Source organism: Cyprinus carpio, chromosome B7 (genome assembly GCF_018340385.1).
Source record: "Cyprinus carpio isolate SPL01 chromosome B7, ASM1834038v1, whole genome shotgun sequence".
NCBI classification, from domain to species: Eukaryota; Metazoa; Chordata; class Actinopteri; order Cypriniformes; family Cyprinidae; genus Cyprinus; species Cyprinus carpio.
The window spans coordinates 44,960,001-44,976,487 of NC_056603.1; the positions used below are offsets into that span (position 1 = coordinate 44,960,001).

Genomic DNA, 16,487 nt, shown 5'->3' on the forward strand with positions numbered 1-16,487 from the left:
ACATCATTGTGAAGGCAGCTAAACTCACCAACAAGATGCAGCACACCACAGCAGATTAAATCCCCTATCAGCTTGTGTGACACCATGCTGGGGTCAGATGCAAGTATTACTTAGACATCAAAAGGATCCCTCAGAAGCTTTCTGTAGCTTTTGTCATAATTGTATACCTGCATGTTTAGGAAAACAGACTGACACATACCTTTAGCTGCCAAGTACCTTCTAACAGACAATGCCTACACACCACAGAAGAGCTAAAATTAGACCCTCATCCACTGTGTTATGTAGCTCACAGCCTGTGAAGGTCACAAGAGGATTTAGAGTAGAATGCTTGCACAAAGATATGAAAATGTGTGTTAATGTCCAAGGGATGATTACTGGAAGTGTATGACATGGGAAACATCAGGCAATTCTGCACATCACAGATCAGCTGTGTTGCTGCCTTTGTGTTTTATTTCAAGTGGATGAATCATGAAACATGCAAAGAACATGTGCAGGTCATCTTTCCCCCTCGAAGTCAAAACTGTATTTTGCATGAAAAGTGTTTTTTTTTTTTTTTTTTTTTTTTTTTTTTTTTTGGCACTGTGACATTATTTTCATTACAATTTAGTGGCCTATTGTACTGAGATAATTTCTATATACTGAGGTATTTAAATTATGAATTAAACCTTCAGATGTATGAATTTCGAAATGCAGACCTTGGCACTTGGTTGGCATAAATTAAGGACATCTTCAAATCTTCGCTGAATCGCAGCACTCTCCAAAAAAAAAAAAAGAAAAAAAAAAGGGCGTTATAATGATTTCTGAGACAATGAGGAGTGTTTCAAGCTCTTTATGAGCTGCAGAAAATCCACCATTACAGCAGCTGCCTCCCTCTGAGGCTATGAAGTGTCATAATCACTCTTTAGTCACTATTTAGACAGGGATATTATTCTGTTGTCTATCATGCATTCATTCAAATCCTTCACTGTTTTCTGGAAACAAGAGAAAATGGCCCTGGAACTGTCAACATGCAAGCTGGAACTGTACAGTGATACAGCAGCTATCATAGAGGCTCGTTTGCTCTATTCTGAAGTAAATCCACAGTATTTCATAGCACTAGTAATCAAATTTTACACAAATGATCCAAAAGGTTGGTAAAATGTAATGGAGGCAGTTGCAACAGTGAAAGAGATGTGATATATCTGTGTAAGCTGTATTTGTGTTTGTGTATACCTGAACTGAAGTTCATGGAAGAGAATCCCAGGACATGTTTGTGTAGTTCAGTGCTAATCACAGTGTGTGTGTGTGTGTGTGTGTGTGTGTGTGTGTGTGTGTGTGTGTGTGTGTGTGTGTGTGTGTGTGTGTGTGTGTGTGTGTGGTTGTAATGTTCCCTAGAGGCTTGTTGAATTCTTGTTTGTTTTAGATTGCTTGTGTTTGCTGTAGGTTCACAGAAACACATACACGCAAGGGTTGGTTATCCTTCAGAAAATGTTGGTCAAACTTGAGTTCCATTAGACTGCTAGTGTTTTTTTTGTTTGTTTTTTTTTAAGCTTTGTTTTGTGATGAATATGTGGATACTGAAATTCACCAATGAGTGAATTAATGGAGTAGTAAAATGGGTAAATAATGAATGTATGAATGTATCCACACAAAACAAATCACCAACAGTATATCTGAAAGAGATTTATAGTGGGTCTGGGGCTAAATAATTCTAAAATAATTATTTTGGACACAATTCTTCATTACACAAAAAAAAAATAATAATAATAATAATGTTTGTAATTCTTACCTTGCTCTCGTAGTTTTTATTAGAACACATCACATCTGGGTTGAGCTGGTCATCTGTATGTCTAGCCTTTATTCATGGTATTGTAAGAGTCATTTAATTCTTTAACACTTTTACAAGTTTTCTTGTGATGTTTGAGGAATGAAGAGAATGCCACTTATTTTTTTTTCCAAATGGCTATTGAAAAAAAAAAAACATATTTTCTATTGTTGTAAAGCTACTTCAACAATTCAAGAGAAATATATGCTTATATATAGCTATAAACCAGAACCAGCCTAATTTAGAATACACATTCATAAACCTTTTACTTGCAAACACATTCTGTCATGATTTACCAACTATTTTATTTTTTCTATTTATTGTCTATTTATTGTTATATATTTATTTATTTATTGTCAATGTTACTCTGATGATTACTGCTGAAAAGCGATGTGGACACGAGGTGTGTGTGTGTGTGTGTGTGTGTGTGTGTGTGTGTGTGTGTGTGTGTGTGTCTTTCTTCACCCCAAATTTCTCCAGGTTCCAGCAGCAGCTTCATCAAAAGTGTGTGTGTGTGTGTGTGTGTGTGTGTGTGTGTGTGTGTGTAACAGTGCTGGTGTTCCTGTGTTTCAGAGGATCAGCTGCCCCCAGGTTTCCCCACCATAGATATGGGCCCCCAGCTCAAGGTGGTGGAGCGCACTCGTACCGCCACCATGCTCTGTGCTGCTAGCGGTAACCCCGACCCAGACATTTCCTGGTTCAAAGACTTCCTCCCGGTCAACACCAGTAACAACAACGGCCGCATCAAACAGCTCCGATCAGGTAATTTCCCTCCGTGACGCTAGAAGAGAAGCAGCGCCAAGAGCCACTATTGTCCTTCTTTCTGTTTGAGTTTCTGTTCTTTCTCATCAAGCCTTTTCTTTGGATTTCTGTAGGAAACGGCTTCTACGTTGTCTGTGTCCCCTCTGTGTGTGATGTGTCTTGTGTTCCTGTCTGTTTAATTTATTACCCATGATTCACTGCTATGACTGCATTTTTGGCCAGCTTAAATTGGGCTTTGTTTTGTTTCCATTTTAACACTTAGTCGCAAAAAGCAGCCGAACCATGCATAATAAATGTCCTTATTTTTCTTCCTCCAATGCACAATGAGTAAGATCTGGCTTCATTCAGAGCTCTCGAAAGAATCATCAGGTTGTTTTGTTTGTTGCTTTCATGTCATGACCTAGCACATGTATCGGCGAACCTCGATTATTAACCTGAAAACGAGCAAAAAAAAAAAAAAAAGACAACAAAAGAGCTTCCTTTTGTGTGTGTGTGTTTGTGTGTGTGTGACCCTCGTTGTGTGTTTGCGCCTCAAACTGACCAAATTCCGGGCTGAACACGTTGGTGATTCTTTGCATCGGGTGGTCTCTCTTAAGTAGTGCAAACCCCCTGTTTTGTTATGCGAAACACGAAACTAGAGCTGCTCAGATGTGTTTTTCAGCGCCCGATGCTACAATATGTCTTCCCAGAGTTCTCCGCTCTGCCCTTGTCCTGTTTTCTTCCGTTGTCTGATTTCTCTCTTGATTTTCACCCTGTGCAATAGAGTGTCAGATTTAAGTGTGTCAACCAGAGCAAACGTAAGGAATATAATCATATTTTCTATGCTGTCTTTCTTCTCTCTGTTTTGTAAATCTCCAGAGTCCTTTGGTAAGTTTGTAGATCTGAGCACACATGCCTCCCACTAATGTCTCCACCATGTTTCTCAAACTACTGTTAAAATGCATGGCATGCATTTTACTAACGGTGTCGATAGGCCAGCAGAACACACTGACTAGCTGACTAGCAGTAAAGCACACGCTCAGGGCCACACTGACACTCTCACTCCATCTGTGTCTCTAAAGCTCACAGCTCAAAGACTCTCACTGTCCCCCAGTCAATCATCAGTCCCAGCTCCCCTCTCCCGCTAGATCACGGCCACTGCCACAGGTCTCAGAACGGCCCCTTGTGATTCATCCACTGTACCAGTTGCTCTTTGACCTCCTAAAGTGACCAATGCTCAATCCTGTGCTTTTCTCCACTAGAGCCAATGGCTGTCTTTTCTGAATCTCTCTTTCCTGTTGTAGCCTAATACAGTCTGTAAGAAAGCAAAGCAAAGCTAATTTGATTCTTCTTCCAAAGCGGCCAGCCTCTCTTCTCGCACTAACGACTCTTCTTTCTTAATCTTATTTGCATTCATATAATCCACCCAGGTGGTACGCCAATAAGAGGTAAGAGTGCTCAACTCAAGTTCACAGAATGAACAACTGACTTCATTCTTCCTGTCCCCCATGTGTCTGCATCCATCGAACGCCCTGGCATCTTCCCATCATCCTCCTCTTCCTCACCCCCGCTCCACCCCGTTCTGTTCCATCTCTCGCCATTTTCGCCTCAGCGCTTTTTGGTTCTTTGGTTTGGTTTTGGTTTCAGTTCGAGAAACCCTTTTGTATTTTGGTTGTTTTTGTTTTTTCCTTCTGAGCCGATATGCTTACTGCAGCCCAAAGAAGCATATCCTGTACGTGTTTTTTTTTTTTTAACTCTTCTATTTCATTGTTTTTGTTCTCTTATCTTTTGGCCATAGCAGATCATGTGTCCCTTTTTTCGTCCAACTAAAACAGCCAAACATTTTTCCCCCCTTAGCTGTGTTCTTGTTCAGCTGCACATGAGCCCAGATGTCGGAGACACGCCGGAGACCTCTCTGCCACGATTTTTCCCCAAAAAACATCTTTCTGTCTTTACAAACTTCTTTTTTCGCTCTTCCATTTGCTTTCCTCTACCTGTACCCTTCTCAAAAGGAGCTAAAAAAGCCCAAACAACCACTTTTTTGATAAAGTTTCTGCGGTGCTTTTTTCCTTCCACCACCTATTTTTTCCTTCTTGCTTTTCTTGGGTTGAAGGCTGTTTTCCTTTTTGACGTTTTTATTTTTTCCATTCTTCAGGGTTGGGGAAAAGCTAACGGTGGGTCTGGCAGATGAAACCGAGGTGGCCGGTTTTGTGTCGTTTTTTTTTTGTTTTTTGGTCAAGCTCCTCAGGAGGCGGCGCTTCAGTTCATTGCGAGAAACCTTTTTCCCTGGGTCATGTGACACCACACTGCTGATCCCATTGGTGGATTTTTATGGGTGTCATTTGTAGCGTAAAGCTATGGCAGTGATTGGTTGCTTTCTTGGTGGCGCAAGCCGTTTTGAATTTTGACCTCTAATACAATTGCATTTTGTTTTTCAGCTAAGGGTTATCAAAAGGTTGTAAGTTGTGCCGACACACATTTCTTGTTCTTTGGAAAGATTTGCATGTGCTGGAGGTTTATGTACTGGTAACGATAATTCTCCCAACAGATTTTTTTCTTCTTCCATTTTTACGAGTCAAGCAGCACATTTTTTTTTTCCTGAAAATGCTGCAATTTTTTCTGACTTCCACCATCTGAAGTCCTTGGCCATTTTATTGATCACTCAATTTGAACTGAATTGAACACCAAATATTATGATCCAAATTTCTTTTTTTTTTAATGTCCTCCCTCTTTTATGCTGCTTTTGTATACTGTAAACCTTTTTTTATTTGAGCCATATGCTGCTGTATTGCAGTTTTCACTCATTCCCATAATGAACAGTCCTGTGAGATGTGTAATAATATTGCAGGGCTACTGCCCCCCCCCCATCACCTTTTGTAGACCTCTCAATTAATAATCGATCAGTATTATTATTGATGATTATCACAGCTGTTTTTCTAAACAGTAAATCTCAAACGATTTTGAACCACCCGTACGATTAAGTGCCTTTAGAAAACCCTGCAACATGTATCTTGTACTGTATGTTTTCCTCTCCATTGATGTGGTTGTAAAATGTCAGAGATAATTAATGCTGCAAAGGCTCTTTTCTTTTGGGTTGTTTCTGTGTGCCCTCTCGAATGTCTACTGCAGTGCTCGCCGTGCTCTTCTCTAGGCCAGTGCCAAGACAGTCAGCATGGCGAGATACCAGCTCGCAACACACTTCGATTTAAGCACCTCGGTCCTGACAAAATCATAATATGCATTGCGGATCCACCGTGAAATACATCTTTAGTGCCGAAATTGCTTCCCCATGATGCATCAGGCCTAGAGAATGAAACACTGCATTAGACATTTTAAGGGGAAACATTTCTACCCCCAGCTTCCAGGAGCTTAGCTTGCATAAACTGGTTAAGTCTATACCAAGCTGTCCGATGCGAGGCTTGCCTGCAGATGTCGCCTCTCAGGGTTAAGCGTCAGGATAGCGGCAGGCCTTTAGCCCTAGCCATTTTGTGGCATTCACCCTTACGGAGATCTAAACCGAACAAATAATGCCATTCATAGAGTGAAATAGGCCTAGCATGTGGTTTAGTGTAAGTTGTTTTAAGGCTTGTGTTATTATTGTAATTATCTTTCTCTGCTCGTGTTCTCTCCCACTGTGTAGGAGCGCTGCAAATCGAACAAAGCGAGGAATCGGACCAAGGGAAGTACGAATGTGTTGCGACCAACAACGATGGCACACGCTATTCGGCACCTGCCAACCTGTATGTCAGAGGTAGGAACAGCTCACGGCGGTAAACAAAGCTGACAAAAGAACACGTAAAAATTGAGACGCACACACTTTTGAAATAAATTGAGCCGAATAGCGGGTCACTTTTGTTGTTGGGGTCCCTCTGGTTGTGTGAGCATCTTTGTAAGTACAACATAATGCTGCAGCCTTGATTTTCTGCCTTTCTGGTGTTTAATTTCAACTTAACCTTTATTGACTTGAATGCTTGTTGTGTATGTAATACGACTGACTCATAAGATAACAGGAATGACAGATTGAGTTTAACCTCTTTACTCTCTACAACAAATGTCTCTGTGCTCTGCTTTTTCTCTTTATTGCAAAACATGGAATAAAACAATTTTACCTTATTTTTGGAGCTTTATTTTGACGAAAAAAAATAAATAAATAAATAAATTGTGGTCAATATGCAATATTTGATCTGAAATGTAGTCAAAGCCTGTAATGTAATGAATATGGATGATTCTTCAATTAAGTGAAATCTTCTGTACGCTAGGATGATTAAATAAAGTGTTTGTTAAAAATCACAGTAGTTTTAATGGACAGATTATCATAGCCTGAAGTTAATTAAATCAGAGAGCTGCAATAGAAATACTCAATACTGCTGTTGTGTCTTTGGGTTTATATGTAGTTATCTGGGAAATGAGAAGTGACGTTTTGAAATGTTCATTTTAAGATTATTACATAAATGGATTATTACATGATTGGAGAGTAACTTTATTAGATGTAATTACCCAATTGGTCAATATTTGAAATCCATTTTTTGAGTGTGTTATCCAAAAAAAAAAAAAATAAAATATTTAGGGTGAATGTTTATAAAAATATTAAGGTAATAAAAGTTATAGGGTGAATGTTTCTAAAACTTTTTTTTAAATAAAATTAAGCAGTCAGAAGGTCCTCTAACTGAAGAATCACTCCACTGTATAAATATAAAATATAAAATGTTCTTTGATATTGACTTGGGATTGAACATCTGTATAATCTGGCACATTAAAGTCAACATGAAACTGTGTTCGCAGCCCAGTTGACTTTGATAGTGTGACAAATTTCATATTAAAACACGAGAAAAGGCCTTGATTTTCTTGATTTCAACCATAAGGAAAATGATTGGATGATAAAGTCAACATGAAACTGTGTTCGCAGCCCAGTTGACTTTGATAGTGTGACAAATTTCATATTACTGAATATCCAGTATTAGTTAGAAAACGGTGCTTATGATTTCATGTTGACTTTAATTTGTCATAATCGCTGCCAAAATATGTTCAATTTTATAAACCTTGATGGCCTGATGTCCAGCGCTGCTCAAGCAAACACATTGCTGCTTTAAAGAGTGTGGCTATATTCATGCACAAGTCCCAGTCATGTGGTTTACATGAAGAACCAATGTGTTTCTCAAATACTGCATGATCAAAACTCCAGAAGAATGTCAGTCCAGACCACAGTAACTGCTGATGGCATGTAAAGCTCATAACTGGACTTGTGTCATATTGTTTAATGGGCAGCGCAATAAAAGGCCTGTAAAATGCAGCACACTTTTCTTTTCCTAGACATTCTGTCTCTAGCAGCAATTCTCTGGGTTGAATGTGGCCTGTTTTACTCTCTCTGTATTTTCCCTTGTTTTTCTCCTCATTTTATTTTGTTTCCGCATCAATTCCCTACATCCCTCAGAGCTGCGAGAAGGTTGGTGTGTTTTTTTCTTTCTAACTATCTTCAAACTCAGAAAACAAATGATACAGTTGTAGTCACAATTCCCAAGAGTATGAAACAAATAATTGTAGCTGCATTTGCGATTAAATTCTGCTTTTGGTTCCTTATGTTCTATGTTTTGGTCCGTTTATTTTTTTTTTCCTTCTTTTCCCTTTTGTTGTGGTCTGAACGAATGCCCTGCTCTCCGCAGTACTGCTTGACCAAAAAGTGGTGCATGTCAGTCAAAATGTGCACAGTTTGTTGGGGGGTTGCATGGTGGATTGGTCATGCTGAAGTTGTCTGTCTTCTCCCACATGTCAGTGGTCCTGCTTCGTTACTTTGACCGACACGTGCTTTCCTAACACCTAGAAACAAGCTTCCATTCTCTGACCTTCACCACAGTATGAACTGCGATGAGACATGCTCCGTAGTTCTGTGAGATCAGATATTTTCTTTCCTTTCCACCTAACAGGCTGCTAATAAAGGACAATTGATGCATGTAGAGCATTGTTCTCAAGACTCAACAAATGGAACGGTATTCAGATGAAAGGGTAAACATCATATCTCCAGGAACAGTGTTTCAATTGGAAATGAATTGCGATAGGATTAAAAATCTGTTCGCGATAATTAGAGATATCATCTCCAGATGCGCAACATCTCCGGTCAAATGCATGCCACACGTCGCTGAAATTCTTATCCCTCCTTCTTCCATTTCTGGTGGTTAAAGACTTAAATAGACTTTAACTCATCGCTAAACATTGGTTTAGGTTCATCCTACTGTTATTTTATTTGCAAGTGATATAATAAAGATCCTGGCCAAGAAACGTCCACGTAAACAGGAGAAGATGTGATGAAAAGGAGCAGGAAACTGGGATTTAACCCCGACCACAGTGCAGGATTACACAAAATTTAGCCTGCAGAGTTTAGCTCAAACCCTGGTTAAACTCACCTTCCAGTAACTCTGAAGACTTTAATTAGCTGGCTCCCATGTCTTATTAGGGTTAAAGTCAAACTCTGCAGATCAGTGGCCCTCCAGGGCCCAGATTTGAGGAATCCCTCAAATGTAATGTAAAATGGAATGTAATGTTCTAATCATAGACATCTAGTTCAGCTTTTCCCAACCCTGTTCCTGGTTGCATGTCAACCTTACACATTTTGGAGTTCTCCCTTACCTGGTTCTCTGAAGAGAACTGAATCTCTGAAGATGTGTACTGTCTGTGTGCCTCCAGGAACATGTTTGGGAAACACTGATCTAGTTTACTGCCACTAAGTGTCTTAAAACTCTCAGATTTGTTATGATGAACCTTGCAAACTTTGTCAAATCCCATGATCCGTTGTCCTCAGATGGGCTCATTGTAGCAGGACTGATATAAACCGCTGCACACTGACTCCCAGAAGCTGTGTAAAGCCAGCAGAGCCTGTCGCTTTGAGAAAGCTCCTGCCACTGCTGTGTACATTGTACATCAGCCACTGCCGTCTGAGACTGACAGTATGTAAGCAGTAACACTGACATCAGTTCAGTTATTTTGGACTCTTGAATCTTCTCCCACCCTTCTGCTGTCCCGTAAACCCTCTTCTGAGGAGCTGGCACATAGCATTCCTCTCTCTGTCTCTCTCTCTCTCTCTCTCTCTCTCTCTCTCTCTCTCTCTCTCTCTCTCTCTCTCTCTCGCTCGCTCTCTCTCTCTTCCTCTCTCTCTCGGAGACTTCTGATTTTAATAGCCCTGTTGATTCCCTGTTATCTGACACTACTATTCCTCCCCCCATCCTCTTCTCTCTTCTAGTTCCCCATTTTTCTTTAAGTCCCAAAGTTTCCCTGTGGAATGAACAGTTTGTTTGCTTGTTTGCATGACAGATTCAGGAACGCCCCCCACCCACGCCCCATTTGCATAAAGGCTTTATCTTTTATTCATCCATTAATTTGTTGCATCTGTTTATTTTCATTTTGATTCCGCTTCAGATTCAGACTTCCATTGTCATTACCCTTGTTTATTCACGGTTTCACGACCGTTTACATTGACACTTGTGTCCACTTTTTGAATGGCAGCCGCAGACAGCCAGACAGCTAGTCTCTACCCATTGTTAGTTAGCGGCGGCTCTGCCGCGGGGCCCGTCGCCCTGTGTGTGATGTGGCAATGTGATCCGGCACATTCCTTCACATCAACTGGAAGAGAACGCAGCATCGAAGTTGTACAAATGCACACAACTCCTGCATGCTGTGGCCCTCCAGTTCCCCCGTGTGCTGTCGTCCGTCTGTCACGCGTAGGTCACCTGTGCATGGCGTCTGTTTCAATGTCCCAGTCCAAAGGGAGTGAAGTGGAATGTTTTTGTGCAGTACATGTGCAGTAGTTTCCTGTCGGATCCTGCTATATCTCAACCATTTGAAACAGTGTATAAGTGAAATCCACCAGATCTTTGTCAGTGCGTCACCTGTTAAATGTTCCCGAATGTTCCTTAAGCTTACGGCTGGACGGGAAGTTACTGGTGCTTGTGCTCTCTTGCAGTGAGACGGGTTCCACCCCGGTTTTCCATTCCCCCGACGGACAATGAGATCATGCCCGGCGGCAGCGTAAACATCACCTGTGTGGCCGTCGGGTCACCGATGCCCTACGTTAAATGGATGTTGGGGTCGGAGGATTTGACCCCTGAAGATGACATGCCCATTGGGCGAAACGTGCTGGAACTCACTGACGTCCGGCAGTCAGCCAACTACACGTGTGTCGCCATGTCAACGCTGGGCGTTATAGAGGCGGTCGCACAGATTACGGTCAAAGGTGAGAATCCATGAGACGACTCGACACTTAACATTCCAACCGGCACCAAGCTCCTGTTATTTGATCTGTCTTATCACATTCTGCAGCTGAATCCACAAGCTCCTACTGTTGGCACACTCGTTCGTTCAAACAGGCCGACATACTTACAGCTGTTCACATCCACACACACAAAGCCTTTGTCTGCAGCAGACATAACAAAATCACATTAGTCATAATATGCCCCAAGAGACAGCACGCAAAGACTAAACATTATCTGTCCTATCGCCAGCCTCTGAATTAAAGTAATAAATTACAGCCTGTGGAATATTTAAGACATGTTCTAAACAAACCGCAGAGTCTCTCTTTCCTCTGGGGTAACTTGGTTTCCTCCTTATCGCGGAAGTACTGTCAAGACTCTGAGCTCTTTTTCTGTAATACATTAGCGGCAAACTGCACTGTAAACCCACGTCTACTGTTCCTGTGTTGGCAGAGCAAGCTGACACTTTAACCTTCGGCTAGTATCCCAAGGGAAGAGCACATGGTTTGTGAATGCTAATGAAAAAGCCATACGACACCGTGTAGCTTACCAATACAATAGCACACACAACAAAGACATTTCCTATAAACCAGGTGAAGAACCATTTCACACCTGTTTGTTCGTTTTCAAATATTAAACCCCTTAACTGTCACCGTCGCTCTTTTTTTGTTGTCCTTTTTCTCTATAAAATCTTTTAGTAATCATCATAAATTATATATCTTTTTAAAGCTTAGAAGCCCAAGATTCATCCTGTGAAAACCATTTTGAAATCGGACATTGCGTTACCATGGAAATTGTACTTTAAAATCTTATGGCGGTCTCCTCCCCCTTAGTGGGCGGAGTCAAGTGTCATATTACAAAATGCATTACGGTCTTTTAGAATCAAAACTTTTTATAATCTTGGCAACAAACATATCATTGGAAAGGTCTGAGTCTCAGGATTCCATACTTGGTGGTTATTTTGAGTATTGAAGTAAAATTGACAGAGAAATCTAGGAAAAATTCATTAAACAAAATTCAAAGGAGTTTTGATGGCTCCCAGTGGCTGTTTGTGGTATGACGCCCTAAATAAAATCTCACAGGAACCTCAATTTTTTTCTTATCAACTTTAAATTTGGAACATAACTTATTTAGACACAAGGGTTTAATTTTATACCAATTTTAGAGTAAAACCTGTTATGTAAAATATTTATAATAAATAAAATTAAATTAATATAGCACATTTTATTTACAGTACATTTAAACTTCTATAACTTTTTGATACTTTAATTTTTTGAAAAACTTTTGCCAAAATCTGCTAATTTTATTCTTTAAAAAGAGACCAACCTTAGGTCTTTATTCCAAAGTGTTCATAAAATACAACAATTTAAGTTTGGATAGTGCACTTTAATGCCTATTTTAAAAAATGGGGGGTGACAGTTAAGGGGTTAAAAATGTTTATGTCCTTTGAGAGTGAGGGGAGAATTCACTAAACCAATACGTGCATGGGTGCCATTTTTTAGAGCAACAACTTGCATCTTCACTAACCATTTGCAGATCCAGATGCTAAAAGAGCTGAAATACTACATTTGCAAATAAATTAGGCTTATTATAGAATGCACCTCAGGGATTGACATTAACACTTGTCTGGGACAAGTAGGCAGATTTGTGGCTGTAACTGATTTGGATATGTCCTTTATTGATTAAGGCACTAAAACGGGCACCGTTCAATTTTAGTGATTCAACACAGTCATTAATATTGCTCCAATAATCCTAAGTAAATAATTACTGTGGATTTTCCAAATAATTTAAATTCACTGATGAGCTTCTTTATTGTTGCTTCAGCTTTACCGAAGCCACCAGGTGTTCCCCAGGTAACGGAACGCACAGCAACAAGCATCACACTCACATGGGATTCTGGGAATCCCGAACCTGTTTCTTACTACATCATCCAGCACAAGCCCAAAAACTCTGAGGACTCTTTTAAAGAGATCGATGGAGTCGCCACCACTCGATACAGTGTGGGCGGGCTAAGCCCTTACTCCGACTACCAGTTCAGAGTAGTCGCAGTGAATAACATTGGACGTGGGCCTCCCAGTGAATCCATCGAGGCCAAAACAGCGGAGCAAGCGCCAAGTACCGCCCCACGGCAAGTCCGAGGGCGCATGCTAAGTGCCACGACCGCCATCATCCACTGGGATGAACCCGAGGAGGCAAATGGGCAGATTACGGGCTACAGGGTTTACTACACCACCGATCCCAGCCAGCATGTCAACCAGTGGGAGAAACAGATTGTAAGGACTTCCAACTTCCTCACCATTCCAGGCCTGACACCCAATAAGACTTACTACATCAAGGTCCTGGCCTTCACCTCTGTAGGAGATGGACCGCTCTCTTCTGATTTGCAGATCATAGCCAAAACTGGAGGTGGGTGTTGGGAATGTCAGGAATAACAGCTCTTGTTGATTGCTCTTTGCAGCTATCTTTTTATTATTATTATTATTATTATTATTATTATTATTATTATTATTATATTTGGTGTTTTTATTATTATTATTATTGTTATTGTTTTATTTTGTTACACTGTGGTTATTTTTGCTGGATATTCAACATAAAAATGTTTCATGTGATAATGTGTATTTTGGTTTAAGCCTCTGAATGAAGTACTTAATTTGATATATTCTCTGTTTTAATTTGTAACTTGGTGGACACAAAGCAAGAGATCAGATTCATGGTAAAAGCAATGTATGAGTTTAAAACTAAGACGCATAACTCTGATTGGATGCGCTTTATTCAGACTCATAGCCTATATGAACAATTGAGTCACAATTTAATCAGTTACGGTACAGTCCATGAACCACCACTATTGTACATTGAAGCACCGGTTACTCCAGGAGAACTAAGCTTGTCCACTAATGTATTCTCATAATACAAACATGAAGAGAAATGACTGCAATGGAAATGGCCATTTGTATTAAATTCAATTCAAGTTTATTTGTATAGCGCTTTTTACGATACAAATCATCGCAAAGCAACTTTACAGAAGATTAAGTTTCTACAATATTTAGTAGTAGATTATCAGTGACTGTCAGTTTATGTGCATATGGCAGAAATGTTCAGAAAAATCAATAAAAGATGTAAACAAACAGACAATTAACACTATTAACAGCAATTATGCAATCAAACTTGTGCAAAATGTGGTAGTTCTGTATGTTGTCTCTGGGTTAGCATCATCTGAGGTCCTCTGAGGGGTTGGCATCATCTCTTCTCAGGTGTTCTGGATCCAGACTGGAGCTTGTGTAAATCCTAGTTACCACGGGGTGTAAATCCAGCAGAAACAGAGAAACAAATAGAGACATAATTAGCGTAGCTGCTGTTCCAGCCAAGCAAAATTAATTAGTTTAACCCAAGCTAAAGAATAATAATGTGCATTGATCAGATATAACTGCAGTCCAAAATTATGAGATGCATTATTTGAATGCTTGGCCAAAGAGGTGTGTTTTTAATCTAGATTTAAACAGAGGGAGTGTGTCTGAACCCCGAACATTATCAGGAAGGCTATTCCAGAGTTTGGGTGCCAAATGCGAAAAAGCTCCTCCTCTTTTAGTGGACTTTGCTATCCTAGGTACTATCAAAAGTCCAGTGTTTTGTGACCTTAGGGAGCGTGATGGGTTGTAGCGTGGTAGAAGACTAGTTAGGTACGCAGGAGCTAAACCATTAAGGGCCTTATAAGTAAGTAATAATATTTTGTAACTGATACGGAACTTAATAGGTAGCCAGTGCAGAGACTGTAGTTTTGGGGTAATATGATCATATTTTCTTGACCTGGTAAGGACTCTAGCGCTGTATTTTGGACTACCTGTAGCTTGTTTATTGAGGATGCAGGACAACCAGCTAGCAGTGCATTACAATAATCCAGTCTAGACGTCATGAATGCATGAACTAGCTTTTCTGCATCAGAAACAGGTAACATGTTTCGTAGCTTGGCAATGTTTCTAAGATGGAAGAATGCTGTTTTTGTAACATGGGAAATATGATTTTCAAAAGACAGGTTACTGTCTAATATAACACCCAGATTTTTGACAGTAGAGGAAGTAACAGTACATCCGTCTAGTTTGTAAATTGTAATCTACGAGATTCTGTGTAATGTTTTCTGGTCCAATAAGTAATATCTCTGTCTTATCTGAATTTAATAGGAGATAATTATTGGTCATCCAATCTTTTACATTTTTAACACACTCTGTTAGCTTAGATAATTTAGAAGTTTCACCTGGTCTTGTTGAGATATATAGTTGAGTATCATCAGCATAACAGTGGATCATTTCTGTTATTTGTTGTAACATTTTTACAGTGCCCTCTCAACCAACGGACTTCAAAGGCGAAGCCAAATCTGAGACGAGCATCTTGCTGTCGTGGAACCCGCCGACTCAGACGGGCCAGGACAATCAAATCATCGGATACGAGCTGCTCTATAAGAAAGGAGATGACAAAGAGGAGGTCCGAACATGAACAGTCATTGGCAAACTCCTTCACTCGTCCCACAATTGATGTCATTGTCATTGCTCGGGTTGACTATATTAACTCTATTTTCTGGGGATTTAACCTTTGTTTTTTTTTGTTTTTTATTGTCCCTTCCTCAGAAACGAGTAAGCTTTGAGCCCACCACAACCTATTTACTGAAAGATCTGAAGCCGTTCACTACCTACACGTTTCAGCTGGCCGCTCGCAGCAAACACGGCATCGGCGCATACACCAACGAGATCTCAGCCGAAACGCCTCAGACACGTAGGTCCCTTTCTGTCTTTACTGTCTTTCCTCAACACAGCAGTTCAAGGACAGGCGCAGCACGTAACAAAGCAGAAATCCTCCATTTCTTAACAGCGTTTGCTAATGTAATCCTAAATTTGTTTGAGCAGTGGTTTACACTGAGAGATTTTTGAGAGATGGAGGCATTTCTGTTTTCTGCCTTGAGGGCGCTGTTAGCGCACATCTTGTTTGAATGAAAGTCAGTTTGTGGAAGATGTTGTCAAATGACAAGGTCACTTTTTTCAATTTGGCATCATATATTACGCAAGTAAGAGATGAGACTGAATTATTCATCTGTTTGGCTGCCGTTGTTCAGCTTCTGGGTGCCTTGTTTTTTGACTTTGGCTATTATATACCACACTGCATTTGAAAGATTTACCAAATTTGGAGAGTTTCCCTCTGGAGCCTTCTTGTAAGCTCAAATGCAATGATACGTAGCTAGAAAAGAGAATTGCATTCCCAAAAGACCTCATATTTATTCTTCATTCATTCAAGTCGAACTGTAACCAAACCTTTAGATCAACTCCTTCATTAATCTTTCCTAATTTGATGAATAATTAATGCTGACAAGCTTGACTGTGCTTTACTTTGTACTCACAATTTGAGACAATCTGAATAAATCTGAGGTCTTCTGAGTACATGCCAGGTAAGTATCTCGGAGGGCTGTTTTTGCGATAGAGTGTTTGCATGTCCAAGTCTAGAAATGTCAGTCAGGAACTCTTGGACCAACCAGGCTTTTACCTCAAACCAACAGGCCTCGGAAAGGTTGGTGAGCAATGCATTTCCTGTTTGTACAGAGCTGACACATCAACCTTTGAAATTTTGGATTGATGGTAACTGCTTGGAGGAAACAGGGCCTGATTTAAACGCGGTTCTTTGAGATATTTCACAATGCTGTTGAAGTATGATGAGAGCAGTTG

General features: G+C 40.2%; 1 protein-coding gene across 44 annotated transcripts in view; it reads left to right on the plus strand.

Moving 5' to 3' along the window:
• Positions 1-16,487, plus strand: part of LOC109099286 (receptor-type tyrosine-protein phosphatase delta-like) — a 310,570-nt gene that overhangs the window by 249,321 nt on the left and 44,762 nt on the right. For 31 of the 44 annotated variants that reach the window (XM_042728811.1, XM_042728810.1, XM_042728817.1 and 28 more), the window contains 9 exons: positions 2,378-2,566; positions 3,425-3,433; positions 3,976-3,993; positions 6,186-6,296; positions 7,977-7,988; positions 10,497-10,766; positions 12,607-13,188; positions 15,113-15,258; positions 15,402-15,546. In XM_042728811.1, the coding sequence (XP_042584745.1) occupies positions 2,378-2,566; positions 3,425-3,433; positions 3,976-3,993; positions 6,186-6,296; positions 7,977-7,988; positions 10,497-10,766; positions 12,607-13,188; positions 15,113-15,258; positions 15,402-15,546 (1,482 nt within the window). The remainder of the gene's footprint in view (positions 1-2,377; positions 2,567-3,424; positions 3,434-3,975; positions 3,994-6,185; positions 6,297-7,976; positions 7,989-10,496; positions 10,767-12,606; positions 13,189-15,112; positions 15,259-15,401; positions 15,547-16,487) is intronic. The other 13 variants (XM_042728824.1, XM_042728850.1, XM_042728848.1 and 10 more) reach the window with 3 other exon arrangements.